Source organism: Neocloeon triangulifer, unplaced genomic scaffold, assembly GCF_031216515.1.
Source record: "Neocloeon triangulifer isolate White Clay Creek 2 clone unplaced genomic scaffold, ASM3121651v1 ptg000010l, whole genome shotgun sequence".
Taxonomy (NCBI): domain Eukaryota; kingdom Metazoa; phylum Arthropoda; class Insecta; order Ephemeroptera; family Baetidae; genus Neocloeon; species Neocloeon triangulifer.
This window is the reverse complement of record NW_026775552.1, coordinates 1306326-1329020: the sequence shown is the minus strand read 5'-3', so window position 1 is coordinate 1329020 and position 22695 is coordinate 1306326. Positions and strand designations below refer to the sequence as shown.

Here is a 22695-nt window from a genome sequence, read left to right as displayed (position 1 = left end):
ATCTAGTGGGCACTTTATTTTATTTTTAATCACTCTTAATTGGCCCGCGATCAAGCGATTTTTAAACTAATTGGCAGGTTCCTTGTCTTGGATTTAGGACAAAACAGGACAAAATGTGAAATGACACAAAATTATCCCCTTAAAATTTTCTTTCGTTCCATGTGACCAGATCATAAAAGGTGACAAGTGACCTTTAAAATCTAAAGGGAGAAAATTTATTGTGGTTGCAAAAAATTTTCCATTTAAATTTTTCAAAAAAAAAAAAAAAAAAAAAAAAAAACACGTTTTTTACCATTCGACTCTGAATATGTGAAAAACTGGAAAATAAAGTCTCATCATTTTTTAATATGTTGTGAACAACTAAATTAGGCAACTTTGGGCTATTTTGAAATTAAAAAAAGAAATCACCACCAGGTACTCTGGCAGATTAATTAAATATTCAAGTTTCGAAAGGTGAACTTGACCTTTGACCTGCGACTTCGGTCAGCATTGCAAAGTTTTAGGGCGTCTAATTCCTGAAATCTTTGGTAATGGCGACACGTGAGCTATCTTTAAAAGAGGCCAAGATATTGTTGATTTTCACAATCACATTCGATATTTCAATATTTTTTTCGCATTTTTTCTGCCAATTATTGTCAAAATCAGTTGACCCGTTCCAAGAGTGGTTCAAATAAGATAAATAGTGCCAGTGTGAAATTTAAAACAATTCGCTGAAAGTAGAGAAGCGAAGAGTATTTACAAAGTTACTTTTGTCACTGCTTTTTGTCCCTCGCCCGAGCGCTCCTTGCTTGTCTCGATCTCACACATCACACACTAGCTTAAAAAGGCACGCAGAGAGAGTGTGTACGAATTTCGTTTAAATTTATTTACACTTGGTATCACATCTGGCAAAATCAGTACGTGGGGTAGTAGTAGTCGCGGCCCCAGCCCTGTTGGTACTGCGAGGAGGCGGCCGCGGCCAGCGGCCTGGCCGCTCCCCTGGGCCTGGCCTGGGGGGCCTGGAGTTGGCGCTGGTAGGGGTCGAAGCGCGCCGCGGGGCCCGAGGGCGCGTCGTCGTCGTACACGCTGTCCTGTTGTTGCTGTTGTTGTTGACGCTGGGGCGGGCCGCGGATGGGCGGCAGGCGGCCCTGGGCGACGTAGCTGACGGTGGCCGAGGCGTCGCCGGCGCCCGTCGGGTGCAGCGCGTCGTTGAACGCGTCGTCCTCCTCGTCCTCGTACTGCAGGGGTGGGGGCGCGATGGACGTCGTCTTGCCCCTCGCGCCGCCCACGGGGCTCAGGCCTCGCGGCAGGAAGGACGTCGGCAGCCGCGACCTGGGTGGTGGCGACGGCGTCTTCACTTCAGGTTTGCGTTGGACGATGGTGCGGTACTCCTCCTCCTCCCCGGGAGACGTGAAGTCCACCGCACTAGGTTTGTTTCGGGACGGGAATCGGCCCTCGGAAGGGGAGGTGAAGGTCGCAGGTGATTTCACCGGAGGAGTCCGAGACTGGGGGTTCCTGGGGGAGATGCCGAACTCGGCCGTCTTGGTCGGGTTCCTCGAAGGAAACTGGACGACGTCCTCTTCGTACTCAACAGGCACCCTCGACTTGACTGGTTGTTGGCGAGACCTGATGGTCACCGGAGCTGCTGTTGTTGTTGTTGTCGTCGTAGTGCTGGTGGTGCTCGTAGCCCTAGACACCTTGGGGGCGAAAGGTGCCCTGGTTGTTGGCTTGACGTAGTCGTCGATGGAGAACTCAAAGTCCTCGCCCTGCTTGTCCTCGGGACTCTTCAGTGTGAACTTGAGAGACGTGTCCGGGGGAGGGGTGGTGCTGGGCTTTGGCTTGGGGACAAAGGGCCTTCTGGTGCTGGGTGTTGGTGCCGGGGAAGTGCTGGTTGTTGTTGACGAGGCGGCAACCGTGACGTCCTCCGTTTTCTTCTTCACCACCGGCTCTTCGTCCTCGTAAAACTCATCCTCGTAATACTCGTCCTCCTCGTAAAGCGGCGTTGTCGTCGACGGCTTCGGCCTTTTGGTTGTTGGCTTAGGTGTTGTAGTCGTTGTTGTTGTAGTGGTGGTGGTGGTGGTGCTCTTTTTGACGGGCCTTCTCTCCGGCTCCTCAGCCTCGTACTCATCATCGTACTCGCGCTGACGCTGCCTGGAGGGCTTCCTTGACCTAGGGGGCGGGGCGTCGTCCTCGTACTCGTCGAAGGCCGCCGGCCTGCGGTTGTACGGCCGCTTTCTCATGGGCCGGTAGTCCTCCATGTACTCATCCTCTTCATCATAGTAGGGCCGCATGCTGGGCCTGCGTCTCCTGCCGGGGCCTCGGTTCCTCCTCAGGGGCCTTCCGTTGGCCCCCAAGGGTGGCGTTCGCCTGAAGTCCTCCTCCTCCTCTTCGGATTCCTCCTTCTGCGGCCGCTTGTTCTTCTTGAAAGCGGGCGCAGGCGCTTCTTCCGCCTCCTCGTAGTCCTCCTCCTTGGGCTTCTCGGAGGTGGCGTCGTCCCCAGGGCGGGCGTACTTGTCCTTTTCGCTCACCGGGACAGGCGGTCTGATCTTGGGCGGTGCCCGGGGCTTCTCGAAGACGGCCTTGTTTGGTTTCGAGGGCAGAGGGGCATCGTCGGCGGAGGGACTTTTGGGCTTCGGAGACTCGTAGTCCTCGTCCGAGTACTTGTCCCGCTGCCGGTTGCTCGGCCTCCTGGGCCGCTTCCTCCTGGACGGAGGCTCGTCCTGGAATTCAAATTTATTAGATTAAAAAATAATGAAGATCAACGCAAAAATTAATTAGAGTTCATGCGATACTTGCATCATAATCGTAATCGTCGTCATAGAAATCGTCGTCGTCGTCGTACGGCCTTCGCGGACGGGGCCGTCTTCTGTTTCCTCGGCGTCCGCCACTGTCTCTGTCCCTTTCTCTCGGTGGCGCGACTGTGGTCGTTGTGGTCGTGCTAGACGTCGTCGTCGTGTCCGCTTTGTACAGAGCTTCGTTCCTACACAAAACTCACTTTAATTAAACAGATAAATAGCAAAAAAAAAAGTATTTGAGTTAAAAATCTGTTAATAATCATTGAATTTCATGATCCAGAAAATATTTAGTTTTTCACTTAAAATAGAAGCATATTAGGAATGGATACAAAATACTGAAAAATCTTCCGGGAAAGAAAAGTTATATGTCAATGTAAATAAAACTTTTAATTTTGCAATCAAATATATATTTCTAAATAAATCATACTAGCCAAAGAATTAAACTTATCTTAAGCGTGTCAAATTAAGTTAAAACCCTGAGCTTGCCTCAAATTTAAATTTGTAAAAAAATGTTTCCTTATTAAAATGTTATAATTTCAAAGTCATTGGAGCTAAAATTAATACATATCAAATTCCAGTGACTTGATATTTTAAAGGAAGAAATGAGAAACCTTGCGAAAAACTTTGGCGAGTTGACGCAGTCGACCTCGGACACAAAGTGGCAGATGAACGTCCTCTGGTCAAAGGCGGTGTAGTTGGCGCACAGGAAGTCGTACCTCGTTCCGTACAGGCAGTGGTGGTAAAGCTGAAGCATTTTTCAAAATTATTAACAAGGCTTTGGTATTATTTTTGAATATTTTTTTTTATAATTTGATTTGGTGTGTCTGACCTGGCACTTGTGCTGGACGCTGGCGTAGAAACCGTCGTGCAGACCGTCGCACTTGAAGTCGATGTCCTCGGGCACGGCGTTGAAGAAGGGGTAGTCGCTGAGGTTCTGGCCGTTGAGTTCCCTGGGCAAGTTCGGGTCGAAGCGGTAGTCGTTCTGCGGCACCCCCGTCAGCGGCGACTTGGTCGTCGCGTTCTCCGGCTCCGTCGTCTCCTCCACCTCCACTGCCGCCTCCGCCTCCACCGCCTCCGGCTCCACCACGTCCGCCCGCTTCTGCGCCACCTGCTGCCGCAGCACGGCCGCCGCCTCGGCCACCGGCGCCGCCGTCGCCGCCGCCGTCTGCGGCAGCCGCGTCCGCGACCTCACCACGGCGCTCCCGCTCGCCGCCTCCGACCCCGCCACAAATCCTGCAATCAGAAAGAAAAAAAATAGTTTCAAAATTAAAAAAAATAATTAAATGAAAATTGAAAAAATAAATCAAATAAATAATAATAATTAACTGAAAACTTATAAAAAAATTATAAATAATAAATAAATAGTAAAAATAAATTATAAAGTTCCTAATAATATAAAATTGCATTAATCTCTTCCCTCAAGATACAGACAGAAAAATTAAATCGATTTAAAAAAAGAGAATCAGAATAAAAAGCCTTAATGACAATAAAATGATAGTTTCACTGAGAATCGTTTAAAGCTCTTTAATATTTGCTCTTCTTTATATTTTCACAGACACAATTTTGAAACACTTCAGAGGAAACAAGCAAAGCTTTAATTCACTGATAACAATTCAATATGGGGTTTGATTTCCTGACACAAAATTAATAATAAACCGTTGGAATTTCTAGCTAAAATCTACGGTCTCAGCAATCAATTTTAGTCATCATGCGGAACAAAAAAAATAATATTGACGAAAGTGTCCTTTTGCAACAGAAAAATACAAAGTGTTATTAAAATTTAAAATAAAAAACAATTCTGTTAAGAATTCTTATTATACATTTTAATTGTGATACTATTGGAAACTATTTGTAACTAATAAATAATACTGCAAAATGTTGCAAAACTTAATAAATAAAAGAAGACACAATAAAATTTATTGATTAATAAGATTTCTCAAATAATGTTACAAGAAATACATCGAAAAGGAATTTCATTTGAACTTCAACAAAATACGTAAATATTAAACACCCTTTTATCTTGAATTTCGAAAAAAAAATACAATTTTCTTTTAATTAGATCAACATTCTTCATCTTTTTGTTCTTCACGAGCATATAGGATCAAAATTTACGACAATGTGAAGTCGTCATATTGGATGGATCAGAGAAATGTTTCCCGCAACAATTCTCGTGAAACGATTCTCGAATGTAGTCTATTTCCAATAAACCAAATTTGTATTGTAAACATAATTATAAAGGTATTTTTATCTGTTTATCATATCATCAATAAAAATAAATTTAAAAAAATTTATATATGGTGCTGGAGTGGGTTATCGCACAGTTAAGCCCCATTGGTTAAGAAATTGATCAAAAATTATGGTAATATGACACTTGGTCATCATATTAACTATCAAATAAGGTCATACATATTATGTTTGTTAATCTATTTTATCATTGGTTTCATCTAAAAATATTGCCAGTGGGTAGAAAATTGCAATTTAATGAGATAAGTCGTGTTTCCGCTATTTTTGCACAGCAGCGCTACTTATTACACAGTTCGGAGCCATTTATCGCACAAGAGTCCCGTATCGCTTAACAAATAATGTATTTTAATTTTTGAAAGGTTCTAGTTGTATTAATGAGATGATATTTTCAAAAATCGAAGATACTATTTTTACTGTCACGTGGGTGTGCATATTGACCATCTCGATAGCCTTGTTCGGACGTAATTAAGAAGTTTGTAAAAACTTTGGCGAAAATTAAAGCTAATGAAAATCTTTAAAAAAAATTTATTTTTTAATTGTTCCAAAATTATTTCGTTATTTGGCAACTGTGTAAAATATGTATTTAGTTGCCCCCGTAAAGTGTGCAATCGAATTTTTTCACGAAAATTTCTGAAAATAGTTGATTATATATGTGACCTTCTCTGAAATTTTCAAATTTTTATTTTAAGCCGTTCATAATGAAAAAATTTTTCAAATTTAGGTCTCAAATCTCAAATGCAGACCAATATTTAGGATTTTTTTTCATTAAGAACGGCTTAAAATAAAAATTTGAAAATTTCAGGGAAGGTCACATATATAATCAACTATTTTTAGAAAATTTTCGTGAAAAAATTCGATTGCATACTTTACAGGGGCGACTAAATATATATTTCACACAATCGCCAAATAGCAAAAAAAAAATTGGAAAATTTTCGAAATATTTTTTTTTTAAAAAAAGTTCATTTTGTTAGCTTTAATTTTCGCCAAAGTTTTTAATTTTTGGACAAATAGAAAAATTACCACAGCCAATTTAGCAAACCTTTTAATTCCGACCAAACAGGCCTATCGAGATGGTAAATATGCACACCCACGTGACCATAAAAATCGTCTCTTTCATTTTTGAAAATATTATCTCAATAAAACAATTAGAAACATAGATTTGCCTAAATAAACTATATTTATTATACTTCAAGGGAGTTTATGTCGGGTCCTGGGTCAGGTCATTGTTACATTGCGAATAATTCGAACCCGGCGAGTGACCAAATGTTTTCATATTGACATTTTCTTGAAGGGGACAAGAAAGGCATTAATTTAAACTACAAAAAACATTGAGCCAACGTCAAACACCCTAATTTTTACTGCTGTTTTGCGTTGTGCGAAAATAAAAACCGCTCGTGTAGCGGTCGGCTATTAACGCACAACGCAAAAACCTCATTTTTTCAGTGAAATCAGCAAATATCAAGAGAAAATAAGGAAATAATGTGTTGCCCAAGGACAATACTCACTGATCATGGTGTCAAATATTGAATTCAATCGTCAAATGCGAAGAAAAAACTTAAATATTACGCGATACCATTCTTGGTGATATTCACAACACAAGCGCGAATAGGCACATGGCATGTTTGTTGATAGAAAACACATGTTTGCTGCAGGAAATTTTTCTATCACCGAGTTTGATCAGTGCACGGAAGATGTCAGGGTATTTTTAAGACTAATTACAGCGCGAATTCTCCTCAATTATGATCTTAATTCCTAATTTTGTGCGATAGATGGCGCTGTGCGATAACCCACTCCAGCACCATAAAAGTTGTACACTTTATATGTACTCTACATTTTCTTTTAAAGTGTTTTCTTTATTTTAACAAAAACAGAAGGTTAATATTTTAAATTTAAAAATCTTAAATTTTCCCCTTCAAATTTCAGTCGATTAGGATTGAAGCAGGCTTGAAGCTGAATAAAAAAATATTAACATAATAACATTCGAGTGGTTCAATTGGAAAATAGTTTTCTTTTTTCGTAAATAAAATATTTATAGTTAACCCGAACATGAAGAAATAAATGAACTTATCACATCATTCAATCTACTTTATAAAGTTAAAATACGCTTGGAATTTTGTTTTTAATACAAATTTAATTTATTGTAAATTGACTTCAGTCGAGAATTGTTGCTCAATAATATTTGCGCGTGGATTTGTTGCGAGAATCATTTCTCTGATATTGTTTTCCTTTTAATTGAGATTTTTGTGCTCGCGCGAGCACGGCGTCTCTATTCAAGCGAAAAGCGATTTTGAGTTTTTTTCTTGTAGGAAGAAAAAAAACGAGTGAAATTGGTGCAAAAATTAGCCGCACTTGAGCGGGCATTAGAAAATTAATCCCGGCAACTTTCTTCTCGAATTCTTCCGGCGTGAATGAATTCATATTTTACTCTGATTGGAATTATAAAACACGTGTGTGTGCATTAATAGGAAAATCTCTCGAGCGATTCCTTTCCCTTTCTCTGGCGTGCATTTTTTCCTCAGAGCAAAAATCAGTTCGATTCTGATAAAAATAAAAAAATGTACGGGAAAAGTTTCCAGCGAGTTTCAACTAGAGCAGAATTTATGGCCTCTTCGCCGACCTACTCCAAATTTCGGTCCGGCTAAAGCAGAATTTTTATATTTCAAGTAAAAATGAATGGAAATTTTAATATAAGAAACAGTTCTTGAATTAAATTCTGTGGAATAATTGTTTTGTCTGTCAAGGTTGGCCGATGAAAGTGGTTCGGAAAGTGTCAAAGGCGTGGAAAGACCTTGAATGACTTTTTGTTTTTCTCGATTCGTGCTTTTTCTCCACAATCAGATTTTTCGTGACCATTGTCTTGTTCATTAAAAGGTACTTTTCAAATCTAATTGCACAAATCCTTTCCAATAATTTAATTTATCAATAAAATTTTCCTTTCGAATGCGCAGGAATTTGCCGCACGCGTTGAAGTCGGTGCGACGCAAAAAAATCCTTAATCGGCGGAAAAGAAAACAATTTCACGGCGCGGGTTTGGTAAAAGCGCGCGCCGCTCAAAATCAAGTAGAGCGTGACAAATAAAATTATAGCCAGACGCTGCTTTATTGGCTTGAAAACAACAACTGGAATTGCTCGCACCGTTTGCAATTGCTTTTAAAAGTTTTGAAATCGCTCGATTATCTTACGGGGTGTGGAGATTAAAACAGAGTAATTATGGTTTCCACTTGTAAATAATTATAATCAAAGCGAGTATAAACAGTAATTTAATAGAACAGATTGCTGCTGAGTTTTCTTAAAACGATATTTTAATGAGCAAATTTTCAAAGCTGAAATTTAGGATGGCCGAATAATCAAATTAATTAAAAAATTGAAATAAATGACACAAATATATTAAAAAATCCAATAATTTCTTAATATTTTAGGGTAATTTTTTGTTCCAAGTTATTCTCAATAAATTTGATTCTTCGGCCATTCAAAATTCAATTTTGAACTTTTGCTTTCACAGTGCACAATTAGGTTGAATGACCTTTGGCAAGAGACTGCAGGGGAGGTCAGTGTTCGATTCGCTCCCTTTTTTCTGTCTCTCTTCCAAGAACACGCCAAGATATTTGAATCTCTTTTCCTCGCTCGCTCGTAAACCAGCAAAGGTTGCGCGCTCGTAATTTTCTTTTCAATTGAAATAAAAAATATTACACGCGCTCGTCGTTCTTCGCATTATAAAATGCGGTGGGAGTTTCACAGTTGCAACGCTGAGAATAGCAAAATTGTGCAACAGGATTTATTTATGCGCGAGAAGTTTGCTTTGCAGAACAATGACTACATTAGTAAGTTAAAAGGAAAAATTGACTTTTAATTGCTGGTAATTTCAGCTGTCTAATAAAAAGTGAAGATTGCATAACTTAAAAATGATAATGAAAGGGTGTGAAAATCTTCAACAAATGAAGTTTCAAATTTCTTTTGAAACGACTATTGTGTGGTCAAAATTATCAAAATTTGAGACTTTCCAAGTCTTCTGATTGGCAGCCATCTTTGTTTCATGTTAAAATTATAATTTTTAAGAGTTAATCCCTGTCATGGCTTTGAATTTGAAAATCAAAGCGAATAATACGTAAAAATACTTGCCTGCGACGAGGATGGCGACGAGGATGATGAGTGAAGAGGGCGTGGCACGTTCATGGTGCCGCTTCGGGGTGCCTGTGCGGCCCCTCATGCCGCCACCTGCAAACAGAGAAAATGTTAACATCATCAATTTCTTCAGAGGAGCAGGAAAGTCGCGGTGGAAAAACTGCGGTCACGGTCACCGTGCTCGGGCGTGGCTTCGAGTGAAGGTGAAAAAAAGTAATATTAATTAATTAAAGAGGCAGGTGAGGTGCAGCCTGAATTGGCGACGCGCGTTCGAATTCCACGCGAAAGTAAAAGTAGAAAAACAACCATGCATGCATGCGTGCGTGCTGCAAAAATTCTCCATTTTATGAAAGTGTTTCCATTAAAATGTGATAAATCGGTTAAATTAATCATGAATATCAACTTCAGGAAAAAATGAGGAAATTAATAATGATATTGATTTAATGTAAAAGGAATTAAAAAAATTGTAGGTTAAAAATGACCAAAGTAAAATTTCGGTTGTTGTTATCACACCTTTCATATCAGTTGTTTTTAGACCGCAAAGTTTTTGACCTTTTGATTGCGCATAAATTTGCATTTGGAATTGCACAAGCATAATTTCAGTGCAAGAGAGAAACTTAAAAAATATTATTCATGGCAAAGCAATTTAAAATTGAAATTCCAAATTTCAATGATTCTTAGAAATATTTTGTAATTCTGCAATAAATGTTTCGCTCATCGCAAATTCCAACTGGGAAAAGTTGCTTTTAAAAAACCGGATTTTTTTATTCTGGAAAGCTTTCTTTTTTGATTCCAACAATTTAGATCAATTTCTTATGATACGTATTTGAATTTAAAAATTTTTCATTTTCAAGAACTTTGAAATGATTTTATCCAATTTGAATGTTGCCGATTGCAACGCGTAGAAAGTTTGTAGTTGGCAAGCGAGGATGTGCGAATATTTGAATGTGAACTTTCGAGGTGCGCAAACAAAAACTAATTATGAAATTACGCACGCGTCCGGTCGGCCGATTAATCAGAGAAATTCTCTGCGCGTCGCTCTCGATGATATCAAAAGGCAAAAGAGTTTATACTTTCTTTCTTCCGATCGAGTGTGGCGTAATCGCGAATTGTGAATGGACACGTCGCTCGGACACACAATTATATTCGCTCGGCAGAATTATTTTATCAGCGCAGCGTGCAAGCGAACGAGTGAATTTGTCACTTTCCCCGCGGCACGCGTGACCAGTGAGAGTGACTTCGAAAACTACTCCCTTCGCAACAAAACGTTTAAGTATGCTTGCGAAGAATAATGAAGGAATTCGCTACTTTGTATTGATGAAAATTGACTTCATTACCAAATTCAATAATTTCACAAGCAATAATGAAGTAAAAGTTTGAAAAAGTTTAAATTTCTGCATGAATTAAATTTCTATGTTTTAATTATTCAGCGGTTTTTGATAAATTATTAAATTAATTTCAAAATTTCTCCACAAACACATTTATCAATTGATCTTTTAGGCTCGAATTTCATTACAAAATTCTTCTTTAATCTGGTTTTAAGTAAATATAAATTGTTTTCACAAAACGGATCTAAAGTGAATTAAAATTAGATAAGTATTTTATTTTCATTTAAATTATATCGCATTTCTGTAGCTACATTTAAAGCCAAAACACACACAAATTATCAGAGAGAAGTAAAAAAATTACTCTCCAATTAAGTGTTTTAAGTGTTGAAAAGTTATATAAAAAAAATGGTTTCCTGTCTTTAATCAAATTCAACTCGCAAAGATTCATCTTGATTGATTTGCTTATCTTGAAAAGATTGAATTGAAAAGCGCAAGTGTGGTATCGGAAAAGTGGCACAGCGATGAGTTAATTTGCGGCGCGTTTCAGGTTTCTGGGTCGCACTTCTGGTCCGTCTGTGCGGATGTTTTTTCTTTTTTTCAACGTGATTCTTCAATATTCGGCTCGACTTGAAGGAAAGAAAGCTGGAGAGGAGAGGAAAATAGGCGACCGTGACCGTCGCTGCTGCATCTGCTTTTCAATTAACCCATTCTTCTTTTAATGCACAATTTATTGCTAGAAAAGACACGCACACCTTTTCTTTACAAACAAACGCGAGATGAAATTGGATAGAACGAAATTGAAGAAAGAAAAAATTTGATGGGTTGAAGATGATTGATCACAATTTGATTTAAATAAAAGAGCCGAGTTTTTGAGGGTTAACATTTTCCTCCGAACTAAAATTACAGCCGCAATTAAATTTGACAAAATTAAATATAAAAACATGATAAAAAAAAATAATCTTCTGATATTTCATTTCATAGAGATAACCGCAAAGTGCCTTGTTAAAAACATTGTAATGGAATTGCTCTGATTCGATTTGTGGTGATTAGAAAACAGTTTTTCCAATTAAGGATCGGAATTGTTGCGTCACATAATTATTACGACGTGGCGCGAAAAAGGAGTCTTGGCCGCACAATTAAATATTATGCGAGACGAGCCGCGCGACGACGAGAGTAATTTTTTCTCTTGACTTTCTCTGACCTCCAGCCGGGGTCACCGCAACTCGGCTTTCGTAATTTCAACAAACACTCACGTTATTGTTTGATTTGTTTGCTCAATTCAATAATCAAGTTGAGAAAAAATTATCACAAAAACAAACGAAAGTGACGAAAGTGAGAGTTTTGTGGGCCAACAAAAGTCAAAAGTAAATTAGCTCTTGTTGAATCGAATAGAAGGAATTTTTATTGATTTTGAAGAAGAATTTCGGCGCCAGATCCGGTTTTCATTTCCCTTTCTAAAGCTTAAGCCGCTTCAATTAAAAAATAAAAAATGAACCTTCCAGACGAATTTAAGTGAAAATTTCCCATTTTTAATGCAATGAATCAATTATGAGACGTGAAAAGTGTTCAAATAAGGTATACAAGAATTAGAACAAGTTGGGGAAATTTTTTGGTTCCCTGAATATTTATTTCTTCATAGCAATTTTAAATCAAAATGTCAAATTTTGTTGTTTACGCTAACAAAAGGCCCAATTGAATCAATGTTTTTTTTCTCGCTCATTTTAGCACAACTTCTTAAAATTCAAGTCAAAACCTAAAGAAAAATTTCATGAATTGATGAACTGTTACTTTTTTAATTGAAATTTTTTTCCATTCAATTAGCCTGACCAAAATTCATGTAAAAATCCCACCCCAATTAATAAATAAATATTACAAAAAAAAAACTTTATTCACTCGGCCTTTTCAAAAATAAAGATCTTTGAATTGCCTTAAATAATATTTTAGATCGCGGTGGAAGTAATTATTTGGAGCTGCGGTTGCGTAATGGGAAGAGGCTTCTGCGCCGCTCAGGTCACTTATTTGAACAAAAAGCATCTTCTTTCGCAGGTGCGTGTGTGGCGAGCTGCGGCGGGTGAAAGGGAAAGCAAAGTCGAGCTAGGAAGTGCGGCGGCGGCGGCGGATTTGGCCCAACCCTTTGCCCCCCGGCCGAGCCAGGCCAGGCCAGGCCAGGCCGAGCTTTCCTCGTCAGCTTAATTGCAAAAGCCGCACTTTTATTCTGATAAAATGCGATAACAACAATTTATTCTAGAAGGAAAACAACACGCTTCAGCGAAAAACTCGCAACCAAACAGAGGAAGGAGCGAAAATTAAATGCAATTTTTTTTATGCAAAAACGTTTCCATGATGAAATTTTGTTCAAAATTATAATTTGATTGTTTTTTTAATTTTCTATGGGAGGATTATTTGAGAAGAATATAAAATTAAAAAATTTAAAGGGAAATTTGCAGATTTTTTAAGTTTCATTTCTATTTCGATATTGATATTTGCTTTTCAGAGCTCTTTTTATTTCCCTTTCTCAAATTCTCTCTTGTAAAATATTCCAACATTACAAAAATGTGCTCAATTCTTTGTTTAAAATTACAAAAAGTTCTGATAAACATAAGTGTTGCTTATAACAGCAGTAAAAATTTTGTAAATTAGAGTTCAATTTAATTTTCAGCAAAATAATAATGATGAATGAATTTTATTTGCATTTGAAACTGAAATCTGAATGGTTTCAACCCCTTCTAATAATTTCATCCAACGTTTAAGAAAAGAATAACAATTTATAAATGATAATACTTTTGCCACAATAAATCTTGTTCATCTCAATATTGCACTTTAAAATTGGCAAAAATTAACTGACATAAATATTATGATTTTATTAGATTGCGAGTCTATTTTATAAAAAAAAGATGTCAAGAAAATTGATTTGCTTTTCTTGAGGTTTTCAAATTGAAACGGAAGGGGGCCAAAGTAAATTATGTAATTTAATAATTATGGATTTCTAGTTATCATTTATATAAATTTCAACATGGATAAAAACGACATTCCTTTTTTTTGTAATTTCGGTTTTCACTCTATAGAAAAATGACAATAAATGCATTTTAGAAAACGAAGGCAGGAATTTGTGAATGCTGTCGGAGCTCAATTAATCGCGTCTATGCCGGTAATTAAGTCGGTTACACACTCGAGACGAGAGTGATTGTTTTTTCACGCGGCGCAGACTCTTGAGCGAGTGAAATTGTCCTAGAAACGCCGCGAGTTTGAGATTGAGTGGCGAAGGACGCGCCGAGACCTTTCCCTTCAAAATCCAAATTCATGCAAATTATCCGAAGCAAAGAAAGCGCATTTTGCGGATCAGATAAAGGGAGAGAGAGAGACAAGGTCTTTTGCCCATTTCCGTTTCCGGCACAAACATTTTTATGCCGACCTCGAATCTTCAATTTTTCGCCTCCCTGCACTTGAAGGAATTACAAGTTGAATCTGTTAAAATCTCGCGTTTCTAATCCGCAAAAAGTTCCGACAGCAGGTGTTAATTTAATTAGAGGTCACTTAATTCAAAAAAAGCAGGAGCTCATTCTCTATTCTTATAAAATTAATCTTAATCTGAAAGTTAAAAGCTGTTTTTTTCTACAAATTTCTTACAAGTTGGAGCTTTTTTTGTTTTGTTTAAAACTTATAATCATTCTAAAAGTTTGTTCTGAAAACAGATAGTATTGCAAATTGTGTCAATTCAAAAGAATTGTCTGATGGAAAACAATTTTTATTAGTTCATCATGAATTATATTAGAATTTATTAAAAATTTCTGGACCATTCACAGACTTTTTTATTCTTTTTGAACATACAAAATTGGCATTTGAATTACATTTGATAAATATTTCTGTTATAAAATTTAAATCAAATTATCAAGATGCTACTTTCTAATTGATTTTTTTTCACAAATCACTTTCAAAAAATTAAGATTGAAGGCAAATTGTTTTATGAAATTTAAATTTAAGGATTTCAGTGATTTTTTCTTTGCACAATTTGGTCTTCTATTCCGAAAGGCGACGAGCAGTGTTCTCAGTTCGTCGAGTACTTTTTTCCCATTTGAACAATAAAAAGCGCTGAATGGTTCTCATTAGGACGAAGCTGCGAATAGGTGTCAAGGCGCTACTAATGTTAATTATTCCGCTGTGACGTCACCGCTGCTTTTTTTGCACTTTTATATATACGGAGAGAAGAAAACCATTAATTTTTCTAAGCTTGATTTCGTAAACGTGAAATAAAAAATTAATCATCAAAGATGGGTATAAATTAATTTTGACCTTTTCAAAAGCTGGAGTAAAAAAATTGCTTCATATTGTGGGGAAAACACAAAATCTTCCAAAGGGAAAACTTTTCTGGGAATTCTGAGCGTTTCATAAAAGCAAATGTTTTATTTAAACCAATGAAATCTGCACCTGTTCTTTTCATCCTATTGAAACTTTATTCACTTTTCAATTATTGAAAGAACAAAATTCGAATTTCAACATAATTTATAAAATCAAGCTCAAATGGAGATGAAGATGAAAATAACACTCTAATAAATTAAAATTGTGACTTTTAAATATGGGAAATTTAGGTTTTTGGGGCGCCGCCGAAATTGTTTTGGGGGAAAGAAACGCGTGTGAAGCAACATAAAAAAAATGTGAGCCGCCGATAATTGGCTGGTGTTTGTGAGTGCGGTGGCGTTATTTTTTTTTGTTCCCACGGACACATTTCACTCGCGCCGATGATCCTCGTTTCGCGGCCACATATTCCATAGAAAGTGCGGCGGCGGCGGCGGCGCCACCTCGGATATGCTAATTTATTATATACGTTGTCTCGGATTGTCTTGGATTATGCACGAAAGTGAAACCACTCGCGCTCGGATAATGTAACAATCCACTTCCGACCAAACCTCTTTTCCAATTCAAATCTGTAACGAATCATTCTTTACAAATTTTAATTACAATTGTTAATGAATAGAAAATTAATGTTGAGCAAATTTTGTTCAAATTCAATTATTGAGTGCATATTTTTCTCTTACAAAATATCAACAATAATACAAAAAATCGAAATTATTACTCATTCATATCAAATTTTTATTGCTTAGGATTGAAATTTATTCATTTGAGCTGGTAAATTTAATTTCGTTTGTTGCTGCGGCAGATTTGGTCTGGTGGTAGCGATTTGCCGGCGGCGGTCGGTGCTCGGTTGGTGCCTGGATAGCCTTGACTCGGCCAACGCAGACGCCGCACTTGGCCAATCGCAGCACTTTCCCATTTAAAACTAGTGCAGCACCTCGATAATCATTTCATAATGGGCCCAATTGTTCCTTCCACTCAAAATCACACACACACACACACACGCCCCTTTCATTCTAGATCTTTAGTTGCAAATTTACAACTTTTTGCTCAATCATATCATAAAAATTATAAAATTAAGAATGGAAACTTTTATTTCTAGAAGGAATTTTCGTCTGATTTTAATTTAATCTTTGAATGTAAATGTTTTTTCCGTCGGGATCCAGATTTGGAATGAAAATTCAACAAAATATATAAATAAATCTTTTTGAGTGAACAATAAAGACGTTTGATTGAAAGTGAAATCGCAGCGAACTGAGATCTTGGCCAAAAGTGTTGAGATTTGAAACGGCAGGTGGTTTTCTCTTTGGATAGGTGTGGCTGAAAATGCTGCCAATTCAAGACTCTTTCCACACACGCAATAATATAAAAATAACAACCATGTGTAATATCACCAAGGAATGCTGTTTCTTAGTTCGATTGGGAGAAGAAAATAAGTGCAATTTATACAATAAGAGTGCAAAACTTTAAATTACATTTCAGATTTTGACTGTGAACGGGTTTTTTTACCATTAAAAAGCCTCAAAACTTTTAACTAGACAGTCAATTTTAATTTTCAGGGCACCATTCGATATCAAACACTATGGAGATTTTGAAAATGTAATAAATTTGATATGTTTTCAATTGAATTCTCAAGCTATGTAACAAAATAGGAAATAGCTAAAAAAAATATCCAAAAATTGGCGTTTAATTAAAAAAAATTTCAACACTTTCAGATATATGGTCTTTGAATTTTGTAAAATTTTTGCTTCACTGAGATTCAAACGAACAAATAACTTGTCAGTATTTCTTGGTCGGAGTGAATCTTAATGGTGAGGAAAAGAGGCAGTTTAGAAATTGGAAAGATGCTGGTCGGTCGGTCACACCGCGCGCTCGGCACAATTTTCGCTGATAAATTACAATTTATTTCGAACTCGCATGCGTGAAAGTCGTTCATATCTTTAGAGAGCAGCAAACTCACCTTTAAAGAGACTTTTCACAGTTGAACTGACGATCGAAAATAATAATCCAGCTAAGGCACTATTTTGGTTCCTCTCCTGAGCCGATCACAGCCCGAAACGCATCGGTTTTTCTCTCTTTCGGTGGCGACAAAAAAAAATTAACAAGAACTCAGCAGGTTTCCATGGCCGACCAACTCTTTCACTCGCTCTTCTCTCACAGACTGACTCTGAGACTCGGACGGACTCACAATCGCTGGCGCAACAACTTTCGATCCTTCTTCTTCTTCTGCCCCTCCGCTCGCTCACTCGCTAGCGCGCGCGTTCAACTCTCTAAACGCCTCTCGATCTGCTTCAATAACACACCAACTTCCTAAAAAACCCTGATTCCAATTAGTTTTGCCAACAATTAAATCATTAGCAAAAAATTTGGAAAATGAAAATCCAAATTCATAAAAAGTTGTTCGAAAATTTTCATGAAAATCATGATATTATTTATTGATTTTTTTTTTAATTACTTTTTATCAAATTCTATATACCAGTGGAAAATTAAAGAAGTACTTAAATTTAATGAGGGCGATCCAAAAGACTAACCTAGCCCAGGCTAACTTCGCCCACCAGCAAAATTGAATGGCGGGTTAAATTAGCCCGGGCCAGGTTAATTTAGCCTGGGTCAAGTTAGCCTTTTGGATCGCCCTCAATATCATTTGTAAGTTTATTTTATTCACATTATTATTCAAAGGCGTTTTCCAAACAAAACGTTTCAAAAATCCAAATTTTCATTCATGTTATCGACAAAATTCGTAAAGATTTTCAACCGTCAGGTTGACTTTTAATTAAGCTCCAAAAGAATTGATAAAGAATTAAAAATTTTATTCCAAAACTTGGCAAAACTATTAACAAACGTACAAAAAAGTTAATTTTACCTGAAATGAGTTTAAAAAGCTTATGATTGTCTCTGTAAATATGTTTAAATCATTTTTTTTTTAAATTTAAACTATAAAAATATTCAAATTTTTGGAGATTCAAGATCATAAATAATTTATATTGTAACTAAAGATCTCAACGCATTGACTTTGGTTTTTGACAATAATTAATAATTGTCATCAAAACTTTAAATGGAGAGAAATAACTTACATAAGATGAAAGGCGCGGTAAATTTTGTTTCCAATTTGTAACTTTTTAATAAAACATTTTCTGGATCCTTGCTTTATGAAGTAAATGAAACGAAATGCAAAAAAAAAAAAAATAATAATAATTACTTGATAATCGAATTGTTGAAATTCAGATAAACAAAGAGGAAAATTATGCGGCTTAAGTTTTTAATTTAAATTTTATAGTCATTTAAATGAAATTTTTGATATCAATTTAAATTTTTTGACAACACATGAAATTTTAACACTTTTAAGAGTTTAAAAATATTTATAAAATTCCGTTAATTTTTCTGTTTTTTTATTGATTCAACTTGGTATTGGTGATTTTTTTCGTGACGGCGCGCGACTTTCTCCGCGCATGACTCGGGGGCCAGCGCGGTTCAAATCTACGGCAACACCTTTCTTTCTTTATTTCTTTCTAAGCAGGGGAGGCGCGGAACAATTGCAAAGTACACCTCAAGTGTACCTTTCCCTTTCAACCGCGACCGCCAATTACCGATCGCGCAAAATTAAATGTTCTTTTTTTTATTCATTTCTATGAAAAACTCTCGGAAACGAGGAAGAGTCACAAAAGGGCGTGGTTCTTTTTTATTCAGAGTCGCCGACCTTGGAGCGAATTTTGTCCTCGTCGGTCGCTTCCTCGTTCAAAATCGATCTTGTAAAATTTGCATCACAATTTTTGTGCAATTCTTTGTTCTTGACACGGCACGACCGAAATTCGGCCTCTTTTGATGATTTTTTTCATGCTCACGCCGCTCGTGATTAATAAAGAAAAAAGAAATAAATGGAAATATTCATATAATTATTTCTGCACTGTTTTTAATTCTTTGCGCAAGCGGCAATTCACGATTGTGGAATTTTTGGAGGTCTTTGAATTTTAAGTACAAAAAAAAGAGGAGAAATTTCCAATGAGATCATCCCGCAGAGTGTTATTTGCGCATCTCATTATGGAATAATGGCACGACTTGAGGCTTTGTTGCATAAGAAATCGAGGGCCAGCAGGGGTCAGCGAGAAAGTAGTGCAATCACAAAACCTCTTTCAACTTTATTCCCATCACGATCAAGATTTATTTTATAATTAGCAATTTATTCCCATATTCTTTTACATTTTTCTCTCTTGCAAAAGGAAAAAAGGCTCAATTTAACATTTCAAGAAAACCTTTGATGCTCGTGAAATAAATGTTAATAAAAACGATATTTATGTTGACATTCAAATTACATGTTACACTAATAATGGTTTATCATCATTCTCGGTGATGGATTTGCAGCTGATATGATTTGAAATTGGGTATTTATTTCCTTCTAATTCTCTGATCAACTGAAAGACAAAGAAAATCTGAAGGTGTGTTTATTTTGAGGAGGCGCTTTTGAAAAAAAACGGCTTATGATGGTAATTTTTCTCTACATTAGCGTTGGTAGTAGATTTCAGCTCCAGGGATAAATTGAATTCATTGGAAGAATTGAGTTTTCAAAATGCTCTAAAATTTTTTTGTTCTCAAAATTGGCCTGACCACAATTATAAAATTTCACCTAATCACGTTCACATCACCCCAATTCATATGGAAAAATTAAATCAATAAGTCAGTTAATATAATAATAAAAACATTGATTACATTGGAAAAGGCTGTGAAGATTTAATTTCAGAGTAAATTTCATCAGAGGATCTTCTCATTAAATGAAGCAAATAAAACGTTTTTTAAAATTAATTTATGAAAAACAGAAAAATATCGATAGAAACATAAAAAATGTGTGAAGTACATTTAAATTTTTACTCTTTTCCGAATTAACTATTTTCTTTCATTTTTGAATTGATCATATAATTTCTCTGTTTCGCCTTTCATTGATGCCATTGATGGTTGTATTTGTTGCCGCGGCCAGCTTTCTTGTTGGCGAAGGATTGTTTGCTCTGCTTCTTGGCTTCGGATAGTGCATAGACGAGCGGTTCGTCGATCCACTGTCGGTAATTCTGCACCGCCGTGAAGCCCAGGGGGTAGCTGGAGGTGCACGAGGCGCCCCCAAACGAGACCACGCCCACCTGCACCACCCTGCCGCTGACGGGGTTGCGGCACACCAACGGCCCTCCGCTGTCGCCCTGCAAAGTCATTGCAATCAACTTTTTTTTCCCATTCATTCTTGCAAAATGAAGTCGGACTTGACAGGTGGAGCGATTTCCTTCGCCACTGGCGCAGATGATTTTGTAAGTGTTGAGCAACAAGCTGTAGAATTCTTCGCACACTGACGTCTGCACCACGCTCAGGGTCACGTAGTTCAGCCTTGGCAGAAGGGCGCCACCTTTTATCAATTTAAACCATTGAAAATCTGCAGGTTGTAACAAGGAAACGTTGCAACACAAATTGAGTTTAAACCCATGAAAATTATAAAAAAAAATCCTCAATGCTCCTTCCAACCCTTGCAGAGGCAAGAACTAAAAATATAGAGATTTCTGGCCTAATTTGATAAATTATCTAGCGGATGTAACAAATTCATTCGAAACCTTTGTCGCTGTTTTTGTCCAGACCCCATCCACTGACATTGCACTTCAGGTTGGTCGCGTTGAAGGTGGAAGGAACCAGTTCTATAAACCTCACGCGACCTGCGTTTCAAAGATTTTAAAATTTAAGGAAAAATACGAAGGTTGAAAAAGCACTGACCGGACTGGAGCACGCTTTCGTTGAGCGGCTGTTCGAGGAAGAGGACGGCGATGTCGTTGAAGAAGTAGGTCTTGTTGTAGCCGCCGTGGATCACGCACTTCTTGCCTTTGACCGTGACGGTGCCAACGTCACCCGGCGGTGGCAGTTTGGTCGTCCCCATGTAAGCCACCCAGCTAGAGTACCTGCGATCCAGTTACATAACAAAACAGAGACTTAACAGGTCCGCGACTTTTCTCAGCAAGTTCAAGTTTCATAAAAGTGCAAAGAAAAGAGTGTTTTGCAAAAGTGCGCTTCAATATTGACACATCAAGGAAAATCATGTCTATTATGTCTAACTGGAGCATTTTTGTTTGAAATTCTTACATGAAAATGAAATGCTCTAGAACGGGCTCTAGTTGATCGATAGATTGACAATGAAATCAAGATTAGGATAATTAACAAGCTGTGCCTAACAAACTCAACTTTTAATGTTGGATTCAAAGCAGTTCTGGGCGGGCCTATCTGGCACACTTATTGCCGTGCCATAAGGTTCATATTTTGAGGAATCACCGGCTGAACTGGGGATTCCACAAAAAACCTTTACGGCTCGGCAAAGTGTGCCTGATATAAGCCCAGAACTGCTGGATCAGTTACACCTGCTGTTTTGTGTGTTTTAGGCGCATTTAAGGTTGCTGCTGCGTCTGTTCAACACCCATTTACTGACAAATTGAATTCGAAGGGTAGGCCCCGAGTATATACAAAATTAAGTGAGTCTATCAAGGATGGTTAGTGCGGACAAAAATATGCCATTGCAACTGAAATGTCAAAAGAAATCGCGCTCTCGTTTTTTTTTTTTTTTTTTTTTTTGGCAAAAAAGTATGAATTTTAGCCTCAGAAAAAGTGTGCTTGATAGACAACACTCGATTTGACATGAATCACCCTTGGCAGCAGTGGCCGGCCGTGAGGACCCTGTCGGCGGCGATCAGGGAGCCGCCGCAGAAGATTCGATTGTCCACCATCAGCGCCACCTGGTACGGGAATTGCGCCGCCGTCGTTTCCACCCCGTTCACGATGTACCCGGTCATTTTCCGCGCTTGACACCAATTTCAATCAATTGAAAATTCAATTCCTAGCCAATTCCGTACCATTGGCGTTTTCAGAGGTTTCAAGTTTCGGTAGCGCCGATTCGTTTCTCGTCGCCATTTCCACCAACAAGGGCTCTAGTTTCGCTGCAACTTCTTTTGTGATTACAAAATTAATTTATTATTAAATTCAAATACCACTTTGAATTTCAGTCAGGTACGGATTTTGGGGCTGCAAATTTGTCTCTGAAATATAGGAATAGGAAAAAATGATTATGCTTACGTGAATATTTTTCCGATTAGACGCCAGAACAAACTTTTGCAGAGAGATAAAATTAAAATTATTTCTTGATTTTTCGGTGGATGTATTTTTTAACTTGAAAAAGAATTGCGAACAAAATCGCGGTGGCCGAACGGGGTGCCATCCTGGGATAATTGTGGATTCCGCTTCAAATTGCTCCAGTTTTTCCAAAGCTTTAATTATCTGAACGCGCGCGCGTGAGTCAAGAAACGCTCCGATTCTCGCCATTCTGCATGAGAAATCGTTTACTTGCAAAGTGCACGAAATGATTTCAATATTCTTTTCTTTTAATAGAAACATGCAATCTCAAAAGCTAAACACATTTGCTAGCGAAGAAGAAAATACTTTTTAAAAAGGGAGCGGAAATAAACTCAAATAATTGATTGGCGATTGCGTTATTTGTGTTAAAAAATTTATATTTATCTAACAATAAGCAAGCTGAAAAAATACAAAAAATAAAAAGGCTCGCAAATGGTTAAAAGTTTTTGATTTTATAACTTTCGCAAGTGGAACAATTGAGAAATATATAGATGTCAGAATAACTTATTGCTTATCGGTAAAATTCTAAAAATATTTACTTTGCACTTTTAATTTTATTTTGACCCACTTCAAACTGGGTTCTTTTTTATTTAGACTCCTCTTTCAATTTGTACTCCTATCACATTCGAAGAGTATTTTAAAAAAAAAAACCAATTTATTCTGAAATTTGAACAAAATATTCGTCTTGCTAATTTTTTAAAGTAAATTCTTCTCTCAAAAAAGAAAAGAGCGGA

The 22695-nt window shown here is 37.4% G+C and overlaps 2 protein-coding genes across 2 annotated transcripts; both read right to left on the bottom strand.

Moving 5' to 3' along the window:
- Positions 1-5: 5 nt before the first annotated feature.
- On the bottom strand, positions 6-16985 carry LOC132195778 (proteoglycan 4-like). Its single transcript, XM_059617987.1, has 6 exons — positions 16779-16985; positions 9138-9233; positions 3604-4007; positions 3386-3519; positions 2776-2959; positions 6-2699 (listed from the first exon to the last, which is right to left on the bottom strand). The coding sequence occupies exons 2-6, from the start codon at positions 9223-9225 to the stop codon at positions 894-896; spliced, it is 2616 nt and encodes an 871-aa protein (XP_059473970.1). The 5' UTR covers positions 9226-9233; positions 16779-16985; the 3' UTR covers positions 6-893.
- A 2609-nt stretch (positions 16986-19594) lies between these two features.
- LOC132195714 (brachyurin-like) lies at positions 19595-22090 on the bottom strand. Its single transcript, XM_059617885.1, has 9 exons — positions 21999-22090; positions 21905-21937; positions 21820-21853; positions 21685-21768; positions 21479-21632; positions 20561-20742; positions 20404-20502; positions 20062-20201; positions 19595-20001 (listed from the first exon to the last, which is right to left on the bottom strand). Exons 1-9 carry the CDS (start codon positions 22044-22046, stop codon positions 19747-19749), a joined length of 1029 nt encoding a protein of 342 aa, XP_059473868.1. The 5' UTR covers positions 22047-22090; the 3' UTR covers positions 19595-19746.
- Positions 22091-22695: the final 605 nt, after the last annotated feature.